The 15004-nt window shown below is 41.5% G+C and overlaps 1 protein-coding gene across 1 annotated transcript in view; it reads left to right on the top strand.

Moving 5' to 3' along the window:
* Pde11a (phosphodiesterase 11A) overlaps positions 1-15004 on the top strand; it is a 373525-nt gene that overhangs the window by 202094 nt on the left and 156427 nt on the right. Inside the window, exon 7 of the mRNA XM_052181167.1 lies at positions 12704-12779. Within this exon, the coding sequence (XP_052037127.1) occupies positions 12704-12779 (76 nt within the window). The remainder of the gene's footprint in view (positions 1-12703; positions 12780-15004) is intronic.

Genomic DNA, 15004 nt, shown 5'->3' with positions numbered 1-15004 from the left:
AAAAGCATCAAGTACTTTAAAATATGAGTAGAAGTAAAACAACTTATTTAGACAGTTTGTTTATCCTTGCTTCTTCCTTATGGGGTATTTTTGGAGTTTGGTTCTGAGATCTTTGTTTAGTACTGGTCTAGCATCATGTTGGCAAACTGTCATGATGATCTGTCATGGCCTCATGTGGCTTCTTGTACTGCACACCGTACTTAGAAAGCACCTTCAACACAAAACAAGTATTTGAGCTTTCTCTTCACTTGGCAGTGGGCTTCTGAATTCAAACCCTTATAATTGGCTGCGTAGAACATCATCCATGATGCTTTCTGCCCTTATTTTCACACTAAATGAAAAGGAAGACACTGACACAAATACACTAACAAAACAAGTCATGATTTAATCTAGTGTATTATATTTTCTCGCTTATTTCAGGACTTGCTTCCAATCAAACAGTTACAGGAAGAGTTTTCAGGGCTACCCTATCTAAAGTTTGTATTCTGACTACAGTCAGAATGAATGGTGGATGCAATATTTTAATAGGAAAGGCTCTTTAAGTAATGGGAAGAGCAGAAAATAACTCGAAGCTTAGGGGTGGGGGGCTTTATGTAAGAACTGGCTTGGCAGGCTGTGCATTTGTTACAAACACCTGAGAGGCAGGAAGCCCACCATCACCCAGACTCCCTCAGCCAAGATACAGGCTGAGTTACAGAGCTAATATTGAGGCTTAGGATGCTGTTCTGACCCCAAGCCTCTCTCTTCCTTCCATCCCATGCAATTTTTCCCTGTGAAGTTCTGATTTTTAAAAGCCTGTTGTAGATGACTCGAAAGTACTTGCCCTTGTAATGTTGCACTTAAGGATAATGGGGCCCCAGACTACAAGGTCCTCTGCCTGAGAGCATTAGAGCCCATTTCAGCTGTCAGAGCATCACTGAGGAGTGCTTCTCCGCCTGGCAGGACAACACATTCTCTATTCTCTAGAACACCTTCCACTCCATCAGTTACACTTCTGGTAAAAAGGAAACTGCTAAGCTGAAACCATTAATGAGTAACGTTCTGCAGCTCTGCCCACGTGCGCATGCCCCCACTCAATTCCACCAACCACTCACCCTACGAGCTAGTTCAGATCTTTTCTCAAAAATGCGGTTCAGTGGGGAAGATTGGGATGTGAACACAAGAATTCCTAATAATAATGAGGAGTGGGGAGGTGTGGGGCCACCAGGGTTCCTGAAACCGTGAGATAAACTGGATAATGGTGAATAGTGAAGACAAGTGAAGTGAGCCCCACACTTCAAAGACTCAGACAGGACTCCCAGGCCTTACCACACAGCACAAAGAACAGGGTTTGTGGACTCTGTTTGGTTTGGGTTGGTTGGTTGGTTGCTTGGGTTTTTGTTTTGTTTAGTTAAGAATTTAAAGAATCATTTGTAGGTGGTCTAGAAGATATTAGGATTAATCGTATATTCAGGATGAAACAATAGACTCTATTCTCATTTCTGGGAAATTAGGGACTGACTGAGCACTGGTTCCCCCTCATCTAGCCTTAGTCCTTGTTCCTTATTTCTTAGTCCTCAGTACTTAGTCCTTAGTCCTCAGTACTTAGTACCTAGTACTAGAACCAGAATGTCTCCCCAGCACATGAATCTATGGATAATGTAGAGGAGGGAAAGAAAACATACCACAGATTAAAGGGAAGTAACATTGTTACCAGTTCATTTTACACTTGTTCTTTGTTTTGGAGGATCCAGTAGCTAAATCATCAGCCATCTTTAATTGAGTCTCTTAGCTGGCAATATCTCATCAAGACAGGTGTAGGAAAGTCTTTAAGTAGATAGCTTTTTAATTGGCTAGTGCTGGACACTCTGATGGAGTATATTTATTTGAGTTGTAACCTGTTAGGAAGGCTGCTTCATCTCACACAGACTTGATTGAGTGACTTTAATGGTGTCAATTTTATACTAGTATGATTAGATAGAAAGCCTGTGGAAGAATAAGGCAGGTATGTTTTGACAGCTATTTCTTTGACTGTTAACAACATCTGCATTTTTAAAATGTTTTAAATACATTAAAACACATTCATTGGCCAGGTGGTGGTGGCACACACCTATAATTCCATCACTTGGGAGGCAGAGGCAGGAGGATTTCTGAGTTCAAGGCCAGCCTGGTTTACAGAGTGAGTTCCAGGGCAGCCAGGACTACACAAAGAAACCCTGTCTCGAAAAATCAAAAACCAAAAAACAAAACAAAACAAAAACCAAAAAACAATCCACATTCATATGTGTGTGTGTGTATATATATATATGCCATGAGATTATATATATATATATAATAAAACAAACTATAAACAGGAGAAAGAGAATCAACGGGAACATCAAAATCTAAATACGTTTTAGTCAGGTTCTCTAAAGCAGTGGCCCTCAGCCTTCCTAATGCTGCAACCCTATGTACAGTTCCTCATGTTATGATGACCCCAACCATAAAATTATTTCATTATTATCTCATAACTGTAATTTTGCTACTGTTATGAATCATAATGAAATATCTGATATGTGACTCCAAAAGGATCACAACCCACAGACTGAGAACCACTGTTCTAGAGGAGCAGAAACAAGGATATATATATATATATATATATATATATATGCAGATATGTACATATATCCATTCATTCATAATATATAATTCACTAATAAGCTTTAAAGAATATTACATATTATATGTTGTGTGCTGTGTGTTACATGTTATGTATCACATATTACATATTGCACATGAGATGCCAAGAACTGGCTTTCAGTCTTTGAGGCTGGCTGCCTCAGTAGTCAAGAGCAGTCCTAGAATATATGTAGCTACCTGGGGGGGAGGGGAGGTGGGCATAGTTACTCCACAAGGCAGGGTACCTCAGTAATCACTGTCTGGCACTGGAAGCCTGGGAAATTTCTGGGGAGTCCCTGCTCCAAACTCCACCATGAAAGCTTGGTAGTGCTGACTCTGCTGTAAGAGATGGGATCACAGCAGCTGGGGTAAGTCAGCCAAGGGGTGAGGGGAGGCCAAACCAGCCAAAGGGGAGGTAAGCTTCTTTCTGAAACATTGGGTTTTAACCTGGGCTTCACTCTGAAGTTTCCTCCTACAAATGAGACAAATCAAATCAGGACAGTTCTTCAGGTGAGTCTACCTCGTGGCAAGCTGGAATTGATAGCAACCATAGCAGGGTATAACCAGATTTTCCAGTTCGGTATACAGGAGAGAGAAAGATGATAAAACTGAGACATTGGGGGGCTGGAGAGATGGCTCAGCGGGTAAGAACACTGACTGCTCTTCCAGAGGTCCTGAGTTCAATTCCCAGCAACCACATGGTGGCTCACAGCCATCCGTAATGAGATCCAATTGCCTCTTCTGGTGTGTACTTACATATATAAATAAATCATTTAAAAAAAAAAGAAAGAGGGAGGTTTTTTAAAAAAAAATAAAAAATAAAAAAAATTAAAAAAAACCTGAGACATTGGGAGTCTGGGGTGACTTTTTTGGGGGTCATTCAGCCAACATTTGTTTATGGAGTTTTATTTGCTGATATAACCTGGAGATTTGTTATCGATTAATTTTTTTTATCAGTTATCAGTGGCTTTCCATTACTATGATAAAATACACAAGACAATCAACTTAACAGGAGATATGTTTTTATTATGATTTACACTTTCAATCCATGATTGCTCGGTTCCATTGTTTGGGCCTGTTGTGGTAATAGCATGTGGTAGAGAAGGCTGGTTCACAGTAGGCATCCTAGGGAGGGAGAAGGGCTGCCTTCCAAAGGCCTACCTTCCTCCCATCAATGGCACCTTCAAAAGTCCCCACCACCTGCCAATAAAAAGGCTACACCTCCAGCATGTGAGCCTTTGGGGAACATTTCAGATTTAAGCTATGACAGTAATGGTTAGGAGTTACTCTTTCCCTGATACCGAATCATCCTCCTTTGTCCTGAGTTGGGATTCATTGTTTGGCAATCCTGTCCATCTATAATGGGTGTCACTTTCTTTCTCCTCTTTTGGCTTCCACAGAGGATGACATGAGCTCTCAGGCCTTACTCAACTTTCCAGAAACAACATCCTGCTACACACAGCAGAGCAGAGAAATAAATGCCTTAATGATCTTTAATCAGAAACCTTACTCCCTGGTACTGGCCTTGGCTGTCCTCTCTCGCTTGTAGGCCTCATCAAGAGTAATGATCACTCCTTCACATGGGTTCACAGGTCTGATAACCAGGGAGACCCTCTTCCCTCAGACACAGTGAGAGAAATGCAAAGACACAACCTTCTCTGTCGTCTCACTGCTCTCAGGTGTTCAGCAGATTGAAGACTTGAGCTCTGTGCAGTACAGCTTTCTCCACGTGACCTTCCTCAGCTCTTCCCCATCTCTGCCTTTGATTAACCTGCTTGCTGATAAATTGAGCAACCTCCTTCCAGCCTGTTTCCTATTTTATCGTTCTATGCTATTTAACACCATCATGCCTGTGTTTGTTCTATTTTGAACATAACTAGTTTTCCTTGTGTGCAAGTAATTTATGTTCCTTATTTAAAATTTAGGAACTAGAATCAGTCATTTTTAAACCCCCCAGAGGTAAGCGATTCAGAGGGAACCATCTTGATTATAGCTCCTGAAGGATCTGTCAGTGTATATGAGCATTTGTGTATCCACAAATAACCCGCACAATCATCACTTAATACAGGAAATTTTTCCCATGTCAAGATCCACTTTTCTATAGCATGACTTTAACCAGATGTGTGATGTTCCATTGTATCGGTGTGCTATGATCTACTTAACTGACTTCTGAATATTCATGCCATTTTTGATACACTATTGTAATAAATAATGATATGGTTCATACTCTTCTATGGGAATTGTTGTCCATAGTTTTGATAATTACCATAAGGTATGTGGTGTCCATTATTCATGGCATTAATAAGCCAAAATTACTTATACTTTTGGTGCTCTAGATACACACTAATAAATCCATTTCTGGGAAGAATGTAGCGATGCAGTCATAGTTTAGAAATGGAGTGAAGTCTAGGGTTAAGATCACAGGCTCTGGAGTCCTGTTCTGTCCCCTGAGCCCTAGTTGTGTGTCCTTCATGGTTCACTTCTTCAAGTCATTACTTATGCTTTTGGACAAGCTCTACCTTGGGGATTTTATTCGTACAAAAACTCCTGTGTTCTTTGGCCATTTTGATTCCAGGGTCAATTTGAACTCCCTATTGTTTCTGTCAGATCCCCCAGGTTCCCCACTACCACCTGTACTCAAGCCAGATATTTGTATTTTCATTCTTACGGATGGGAAAGTTCATATACCCAGAAAAAATATATATTATATATACTACTTTAAAAATGATGGGTAAATACATTTCTGTATCTGGCAAGCAGACTAAGGTTTGTTTTTCTCACCCCCAGACTCCAGACCTGTCCAGTCTCACTGAATGTTCCTTTTCCATTGCCTTCTATGATGTAAATCTTCCCTCAGCTACATGGGATTTACGGAAGAGATTAGATAAGAGCTTCAGTTGCCTCAGAACTGGAGAAGACAAGCACACCTACTGTTCTGTTCTAGCTCAGACTACCATGGTCTGTCCAGTGCTGGGTAACCCTTCTTTGGCAAAACAAAGGGCACCCAGCCTTTCTAGGGAAACTGGAGCTCCTAGCCCATAGGTTATACCCACGAAGCTTCGTCGACCTGACTGCCTCCTCTTCCTGCTTGCTGGCATTGTCTTAATTCTGATGTTATCCTTAGGGAAAGGGAGAAAGCCATTCTGTTCTTTCAAGAGATAACTTTGATGGATGTGTTTGTCATTGTCTGGCTTCCTTTGAACCAGGCTTTTCCATTCCGGGCGGTTAATCTTTCCAAGCCTTATCTGATAAGGGCAGTTGGTAACAGTACCTACCTCTGTTGGGTTATTTGAAAAGTATATAAAATAACTCAAGGGAAGGTGCTGCAGGGAGGACCGACACACAGTGAGAAACCAATAAATGTTATCTTCATAGCCATCATGGAAGATTTGTTTTTAAAGGGTCTAAAGCTATTCTTAATTTCTCTATAGCCTCCCCCCCCCCCCCCCGAGCTTTCTCAAATACTGTTGTCTGAACATTGTCTACTTGGATACGAATCTTATCTTCATTTCTGTCTCTAGCAGTCTGAGTTCTTCAAGGACAATGATGAGTTCACTTTTATATTCCTAATACTCTGCAACCCACATAGGAGATATTAATAAATATCTGTAAGAAGAGTGCAGTGGATGAATGAGTTTTTATGCTCAGTTTTGTTTTAGTCTGTCTTGTTTTGGATATGGAATACATTTTTTAAGCTTTAAATAATTTAAGAAAATTTAAAGATTATAATATAATTATACTGTTTCCTCTTCACCCCTCCAACACCTCCTGCGTATACCTATGAACTAAGGGCTTGAGCACCAGATGCAAACTGACAATATGATACTCCAATGTGTGGTTAAGTAGAAGGTTTTGTTATAGGCTGGAGGGAGAGTACAGCCAGAGGAAGAATTCATAACAGAGCAGGGAGAGAAAGGAACAGAGTGAACAAGGGCAGCAGACGGAACTGAGCCAGGAGGGGGAGAGATGACAGAGACAGAGACAGAGAGACAGACAGAAAGGAAGGGAGGGGAGCAGAGGACCAAGAGGGGGACCAAGCATGGCAGATATAGCAGGGTTATAAAGATAATGAGAATCTTGGGATACGGAGGCCCGTGAGCTGGAGACATTTAGTGTAAGGGCAGGAGGAGAAGAGCCAGGATGCCAGTATAGACCCTGAAATCTGTAACAGGTGCTCGTGATGCTCGGAGCCTGGAGGCCAGCATGCACTTTGCTATGCTGTAAAGCCCCACAGATAATCACTTGTCCCTTCTGCCCTTGGGTTTTGTAAGTTCCTGAGGAATACTAGCATTGATCTAACAGCCAGAATCGGGTCTCACCCTTCAAAGTCATGGCTTCTTTTTTATTTAATTTTTGGTGGTAGTGTTGTTGTTGTTGTTGGTGGTGGTGGTGGTGGTGGTGGTGGTGGTGGTAGTGGTGTGCATGTCTACCTAAACACTAAATACACCCTGCTCAGTCCATATGATATGACTTGTATGTAAGTTTCCAGGGCTGACCATCTCGTAAAGGATCACAGTCGGTGCTCTTCTGTCTCCACTTTTAACGTTCCTTAGTGGTTTACAGTTTGTTGTCTAGGGTTGAGGCCCCCGGAGTTTAACTCTCTTCCATATTAGTATGTCTTTTGATATCATCCTTGTTCAACTCATATTTAGGATGGGATTCTTAAAAATCTATCCTATGTTCTATATTAAATAAAAGAGGAAAATCAGGTGGCATAACATCATATGATTATGTATATATACATACATATACATAATCCTATGTTCTATATTAAATAAAAGAGGAAAATCAGGTGGCATAACATCATATGATTATGTATATGTATATATATATACATAATCATATGATACATAATTTCTGTTATTAATAACATTTGGTTCTCTGTAGTTTTAAGTTCTGTGTCTGTGTCTCAAACAATTACAGGTTGAAAATATACCTCCAATTATTGCATCTTGAGTAAGGTGATGGAATGTGCCTTTTCTCACAGCACTCAGAAGGCTGGGGCAGAAGGAGCTCAAATGGAAACCAGTCTAGACGATGTAGTAAGATCCTGCCTCAAAAACAATAACAAAATCCAAATGTATCCATACTGAACATAAACAGATGTTTTTCCACGCCATTATTACTCCCTACAGCAGCCATTCCCATAGCATTTTGTTGTAGTAGGTATGCTAAGCAACTCAGAGATGAGACTGTGTATACAAGAAAATGTGTATACATTGTATGTAGATATGCTGTTTTATATAAGGAATTTGAATATTCATACGTTTTTATTTCCCTGAAGATCCTAGAAATAATTTCCCATAGATTCCAAAGAAAACCATAAAGCATTAGAAAATAAAATAACAACACCATTTATAATAACATGAACTTTTGAAGCACAAGGGAATTTTGGTAATTTCTTACCCCAATAAGCCTGAATAAAAACACACAGCCAGTGATTATACTTATAAGCTATAAGCCTAGGTTGGGCAGATCTATCACTATCCTAATTTATTACCCATCTATGAGACTCCTTGCTACTTGTGGTTTCTCCACACCATGTGGTTCTGTCCACCTCTTCTTCCTCAGTGTCTTCCTCCACCTCTCCCTCTCCTCCTGCTCTCTGAGACCTCCAGTCCCTCCTTTCCTTTCCACTGCCCAAACATCAGCTCTAGCCTTTATCTGACAGTTAGAACGGGAGGCAGGTTCAGTGAGATCACCTGAGCACAGGCTCTACTCTAATTGGGGGTGGCCCCTCTTGAGGAAGCAGAATTAACATCAAAATACAAACAGCACCAGGGCAAACCACATTTCCCCCTTTTTGTCCAGGTCCTTTTCTCTCAGATATAAATTGATCACAATCCTACTGGTTCGTTTTGTATGTCAACTTGACACAGGCTGGAGTTATCACTGAGAAAGGAGCTTCAGTTGGGGAAGTGCCTCCATGAGATCCAGTTGTGGGCGTTTTCTCGGTTGGTGATCAAGGGGGGAGGGCCCACTATGGGTGATGCCACCCCTGGGCTGGTAGTCCTGGGTCTGTAAGAAAGCAAGCTGAGCAAGCGAGGGGAAGCAAGCCAGTAAGAAACATCCCTCCATGGCCTCTGCATCAGCTCCTGCTTCCTGATCTGCTTGAGTTCCAGTCCTGACTTCCTTTAGTGATGAACAGCTATGTGGAAGTGTAAACTGAATAAACCCTTTCCTCCCCAACTTGCTTCTTGGTCAGAATGTTTGTGCAGGAATAGAAACCCCGACTAAGACAATCCTCACAATTATGTAAATGATAAAATATAATATACACTTAACACCCAGGCTTTCGTTCACGGATCCAAAGGGTTCCTGGGTGGATGCCTGGAAGCAGGCAACCGTCCTGGAGCATAAAGCCCAAACTCACCACTACAGGGTATGAATGTAACAAATTATATGTAAGACTTGTACATGTAAAACTTTGTTGTGCCTGGCAGTGGTGGCGCACTTGGGAGGCAGAGGCAGGCTGCTTTCTGATTTTGAGGCCAGCCTGGTCTACAGAGTGAGATCCAGGACAGCCAGGGCTATACAGAGAAACCCTGTCTCAAAGCCAAAGAAGGAGGAGGAGGAGGAGGGGGAGGAGGAGGAGGAGGAGGAGGAGGAGGGAGGAGCGGGAAGGAGGGGGAAAGAGGGGAGAAGGAAGGGGGAGGGAGGAGGGGAGAGGAGGAAGGGGAAGGGAGGAGGGGGTGGAGGGTGAGGAGGAGGGGAAGGAAGGGGAGGAGGGGGAGGAGGAGGAGAAGGAGGAGGGGGAGGAGGAGGAGAAGGAGGAGGGGGAGGAGGAGGAAGGGGGGAGGAAGAGGGGGGAGAAAGGGGAGAAGGAGGAGGGGAGGAGGAGTAGGGGGAGGAAGGGGAGAAGGAGGAGGGAGAGGAGAAGGAGAAGGAGGAGGAGGGGGAGGAGGAGGGGGAGGAGGAGGGGGAGGAGGAGGGGGAGGAGGAGGGGGAGGAAGAGAAGAAGGAGGGGGAGGAGGAGGGGAAGGAGGAGGGGGAGGAGGAGGGGAGAGGAGGAGAAGGAGGAGGGGGAGGAGGAGGGGAGAGGAGGAGAAGGAGGAGGGGAAGGAGGAGGGGGGAGGAGGAGAAGGAGGAGGGGGAGGAGGAGCGGGAGAAGAAGAAGAAGAAGAAGAAGAAGAAGAAGAAGAAGAAGAAGAAGAAGAAGAAGAAGAAGAAGAAGAAGAAGAAGAAGATTAAGAGGAAGAAGAAGAAGAGAAGAGAAAAGAAGAAAAGAAAAAGAAATTTTGCTGAAAGAAAATTGAAAAGCTCAAAGTGAACTGAAGAATGAAGAATGTTTGTGGATGAAAAGGCTCAGCTCTGGAGAGCTGGAGACATAGTTCCGTGGAAAAGAGCACTTGCTACTCTTGTAGAAAACTAGGGTTTGGTTCTTAGCTCTTACATCAGGTGGCTCATAACAGCCTGTAAATCCAGCTCTGGGGGGTCACATACACATATGCACACAGTCAGACAGACATAGACACACAGAAATAGAAACATAAACACAAGTAAAAATAACTTCATTTTTAAAAAAGGTCTCAACTGTATTGAGACAAATTTTCTCCAAGTTGGCTGATAATTTAGTACAACACCTCCCTCCCCCCAAAAATGTGAGCAGTGTGCTCAGCACATGTGTAATTAATTAATTCTGAAACTTGTCTGGAAGTGTTAGATATTGAAGAAATACAAAGCTAAGAGTTTACACTGCCCAATAAGATATGCTACCTTATTTAAGGCAGAAAGGTGAAAGGTTAAAAGAGTTATCTAGATCAATAGAATAAGATTGGAGAATCCAGAAGCAGATCCGAACAAACACTGACATTTGGTTAATGGAAATGATGGTACAGCAGACTGGGAGGGAGAGATTTTTTTAAAAAAACGATGTCCTGTCTTAAAGTTACAACTCCTGAATCATATGCTGCACAAAAGTTAGACTATAAGTTTAGCTGTGAAAGTTGAAGCAACAAAGAGTCTGTGAAGAAAACAGGAGACTATCTCCATGAGCAAGAAGTGGGATAAATTTCTCTAATAAGACACTGAAAGCATAAATTAAAATCTGCTATATTGGGCAGTGTTGTCTGATAGACCTCTAAGTCAGCAGCGAGAGAGAGTGGGGGAACAGGATACAGATGAGGAAGACTTTTATAATCTATACATCTGGCGGAGTAGCCATTATTCATCCTGTAGAACACGCCTTTTTCAGTTTGATTTTTAAAAGTTAGACAACCTAGTAGGACACACCCCTGAAGAGGTATTTTATGAATGAGAAGATGGATGTAGATGACATAAGAAAGCTGCACAACTTTGCTGCCCATCAGTAAGGAAACTGTGTGAATTGTAGTCTAAATGGAAATGCTTTTGAAAGTGGAAGGCATTGATAATTATGCCAGAAAAACAGACGTAAGCGGAGGTAAATGATTCTCCTGGTCATCGGAGATGGTCACAGTATTTTCCCCATCAGATACTAGCACACAGTTCCCAGAGTTGTTAAAATGAGAACAAAACAAAGCAAGCGAAACCCAGTCAGTACAGAGCGGTGATGGTGTAACGCACTGGATGTTCATGCACGTGTAAACTGGTTTAAAAAAAAAAAACCCACTTTGGGAAGCCTTCTGGACACATCCTCTGAAACCGACTTGCTTGGAATCCAGTGATTCTCTCAGAGTTACAGACACAAGAGGAATTCATTCTCATGAGTATGAAGTGTGCACAGGAATATTCCTAAGGACATTATTTGTGATTACCCTGGAAACATGTCAGTGCTCCACAAGAGTGGAAGGTATTAGCAATGTGACATTCAGACAGGGGAGCACGATGCCACTGTGAAACACAGCCAAAATGAATAGCGCACAAAAATATAATGTTATGGAAAATAAGTCAGCCACACAAGAGTATATACATTTAGTGACTCACCTTATATTAAGTTTAAAGGAATCATCTTAGTTTTTGTTGGCTTAAGTCAGGGCACTCTTTGGGGGAAAGGAAAGAACCATGAAGTATCTATGACTTCCTGTCTCTTGATCACAGTGCACTTTGTAAAAACCCAACAGACCCTATCCCTAACATTCTTAACTCTTCATTTAAAAGTCAGTAGCTCTCAACTCTTAATGAATATTAACTCGCCAGGCTCTGCCTGCCTCAATAGCTCCTCTGGCCTCTCAAGTATGAGACTTGTTCTCTGATGTGTCATGTGGTAGATGACTGACTTCGGTTAGAGCTCAGAGAGCTTCTGATCCTCTTGTTTATGCTTTCTTCCTCAATTTCTGGTTTTAAGTGTTTGTTATGGGATATTACAACATTCATGGCAACTTAGCAAAATTCAAAACATGTACTATTGTGCTGGAGAGCTTTTGGGCTCAAACGCTAAGAGCACTGTTATTTCAGACAACCCAAGTTCAGTTCCCAACACCAATGTCAGGTGCCTCACAGCTGTCTATCACTCCAGCCTGGGGATGTGATTCTCTGGCCTTCAAGAACACCCACATTCACATTCACAGTCCCACACACCCATACAGAGTTGTGCACATAATTTAAAGTAATAAATAAATTAGTAGTGTCTAATGAGTAAAAGTAATAAGTAATAAATAAGTAGCATCTAAGTTAATGTACATGTGACACATTTCCTTGTAAATTCAAGCATTCTTACCAATGGGTATGCCCAGCCAAAGATAAACACTGACCATTGCCTTAATCAAAATGCTTTAATTAGCCTGAACCCACTGCAGAATATTTGGTGCAGTAATTGTGATCCACTTCTCTGGGGCTACAGGTATTTGGGGTAGTCAGGTTGGTTGGCTGTTTTGTCTTATTTGTGCTGGGTTTGAATTTTTTCATATTATTCATTGTGACATGAGAAGGAGAGCAAGTGTGTGTTTTTCTTCAAAGATTAGATCGTAATGGAAGCTGGGGCATCTGCTATAGATGACTAAGGTGAGAAGATAGTGATCCCATGGCTAAACTGGGTAGCAGTATCAGATCCTGTCTCCAAAAATAATGTTAGATTGCAGTATATAGAAATAATTTTTCAATGAATGGCTAATATTTGATCATAATTAACTTCTTTTTTCTATCCTAGGCTGACCAGATATCTGGTTTTCATATAAGATCTGTTCTCTGTGTCCCTATTTGGAACAGCAACCACCAAATAATTGGTAAGATGAGACCCACATGACTCTAATTGTGAAGCAACCAGTACCTTTCTATAGAACAGAAACCAGTCCCATACATTTTATGTATTTCCCAGCATGTGTGTGTGTGTGTGTGTGTGTGTGTGTGTGTGTGTGTGTGTGTTGCCTTTGACCTCAGACTAGCCTGAAGCTCATAACATTCTTCCTTCCTCTGCCTCCCAAATCCTAGGAGTTACAGGCATGTATCACCGGACCCAGTCCAAGTTATGTCTCCATACTATTCTACAATTCCATAGCACAGACTCTTAATGAATGGGCACTAATTAGAACAGGGGCAAATATAGATTATATTCAAAGCACTAGTAAATTCTGAAGGCAGAGGAGTCTTAGGAGTTACCAGTTGAACTTTGTTATTTTACATTGTCGACGTTAAAGAATAGCAATGGATGTGGAAGGGAAAGAGGGAGGGAAGAAGGGATGGAGGAAGGGAGAGAAAGAAGGGGTACAGAGGCAGAGAGGTTGGAACAGTCATGAAGTTAGAGTTATTAAATGGATCAAGACTAAACTTGAGATGCCCTCCCTTTCCTATGGTGTCTGTGTCCATGCCAAAGCTTGTTTGCACATCGTGCTAGTGCAAAGATGCTGGACACATCTGAATACACGTTTTTGCTGGCATGTCTCTGAATAGACACTTTCCCCACAATAAAGAAACTGTAGGCAAAAGCAGCTTCCAGCACTTTCCTCCACACCTGCCATTTCCCATTTCCTCAAAAATATAGGGAACCCGGCCCCCCCAAAGCCCAAACCAAAACCCAACCCAATAAGACCAAAAAAATTCAGTCAGGAAAAGAACAGTCAATATAGAATCTCAGGTGAAGAAAGGGCTTAAGCAATCATGAAGGAGAGAGATTTACTTAAAACCCGCAATGAAAATGTAGGGTTTAGACATAAGGTGATGGATATATTTGGTATGTAATATATATTCTTGCTTCTCTCTGTGTAACCAATGACTTATTACCTTGTGTCATCAAGATTTTTTTTGTTTGTTTTGTTTTATGTTTTCTTGTTTTTGAAACTTTTGCGTGCCAGGCTAGGATACACAGATCAGTTATTTAAGAATGACCTTGAGATATTGGTCCTCTTGGCTCTACGTTCTGAGCACTGAAATTGCAGATGTGCACCATTACTCATGTGGTGCTTGCTCCCTGCTCACTAGCCAAACACTGTACCCACCAAGTTTACCTGCAGCCCAAGTCCTACATTTTTTTTTTTTTTAGTGAGGAATTGAGTGTGAATGTGTTCTTTTTTTTAATGTTTTCCCTTTTTCTTTTTTTTTTATTCGATATATTTTTATTTACATTTCAAATGCAAGGGCACCCTCATTCGTAAAAGAAACTCTACTAAAGCTCAAAGCACACATTTCACCTAACACAATAATTGTGGGGGACTTCAACACCCCACTCTCCTCAATGGACCGATTAGGAAAACAGAAACTAAACAGGGACACAATTGTCCAAAGAAGAAAGAAAGAAAGAAATCAGAGACTTTTTAGAATTTAATGAAAATGAAGGCACAACATACCCAAACTAATTGAAGCTTTGGACCAATTGGATTTGACTGATATTTATAGAACATTTCACCCTAAAGCAAAAGAATATACCTTTTTCTCAGCACCTCATGGTACCTTCTCCAAAATCAACCATATAATTGGTCACAAGACAGACCTCAACAAATACAAGAAGATCGAACTAATCCCATGCCTCACTATGGGATCACTATGGTGTAAGAGTGGTTTTCAATAGCAACAAAAACAACAGAAAGTCCACATACACATGGAGGCTGAAAAATACTCTACTCAATGACACCTTGTCCAAAGAAGAAATAAAGAAAGAAATCAGAGACTTTTTAGAATTTAATGAAAATGAAGGCACAACATACCCAAATCTTTGAGACACAATGAAAGCAGTGCTAAGAGGAAAACTCATAGCCCTGAGTGCCTCCAAAAAGAAAATGGAGAGAGCATATACTAGCAGCTTAATGACACACCTGAAAGCCCTGGAACAAAAAGAAGCCAATTCCCCCAGGAGGAGTAGAAGACAGGAAATCATCAAACTCAGGGCTGAAATCAATCAAGTGGAAACAAAGAGAACCATACAAAGAATCAACGAATCTAGGAGCTGGTTCTTTGAGAAAATCAACAAGATAGATAAACCCTTAGCCAGACTGATCAAAGGGCACAGAGAAAGTAT

Source organism: Apodemus sylvaticus, chromosome 5, assembly GCF_947179515.1.
Source record: "Apodemus sylvaticus chromosome 5, mApoSyl1.1, whole genome shotgun sequence".
Taxonomy (NCBI): Eukaryota; Metazoa; Chordata; class Mammalia; order Rodentia; family Muridae; genus Apodemus; species Apodemus sylvaticus.
This window is presented reverse-complemented; position numbering and strand designations above follow the sequence as displayed.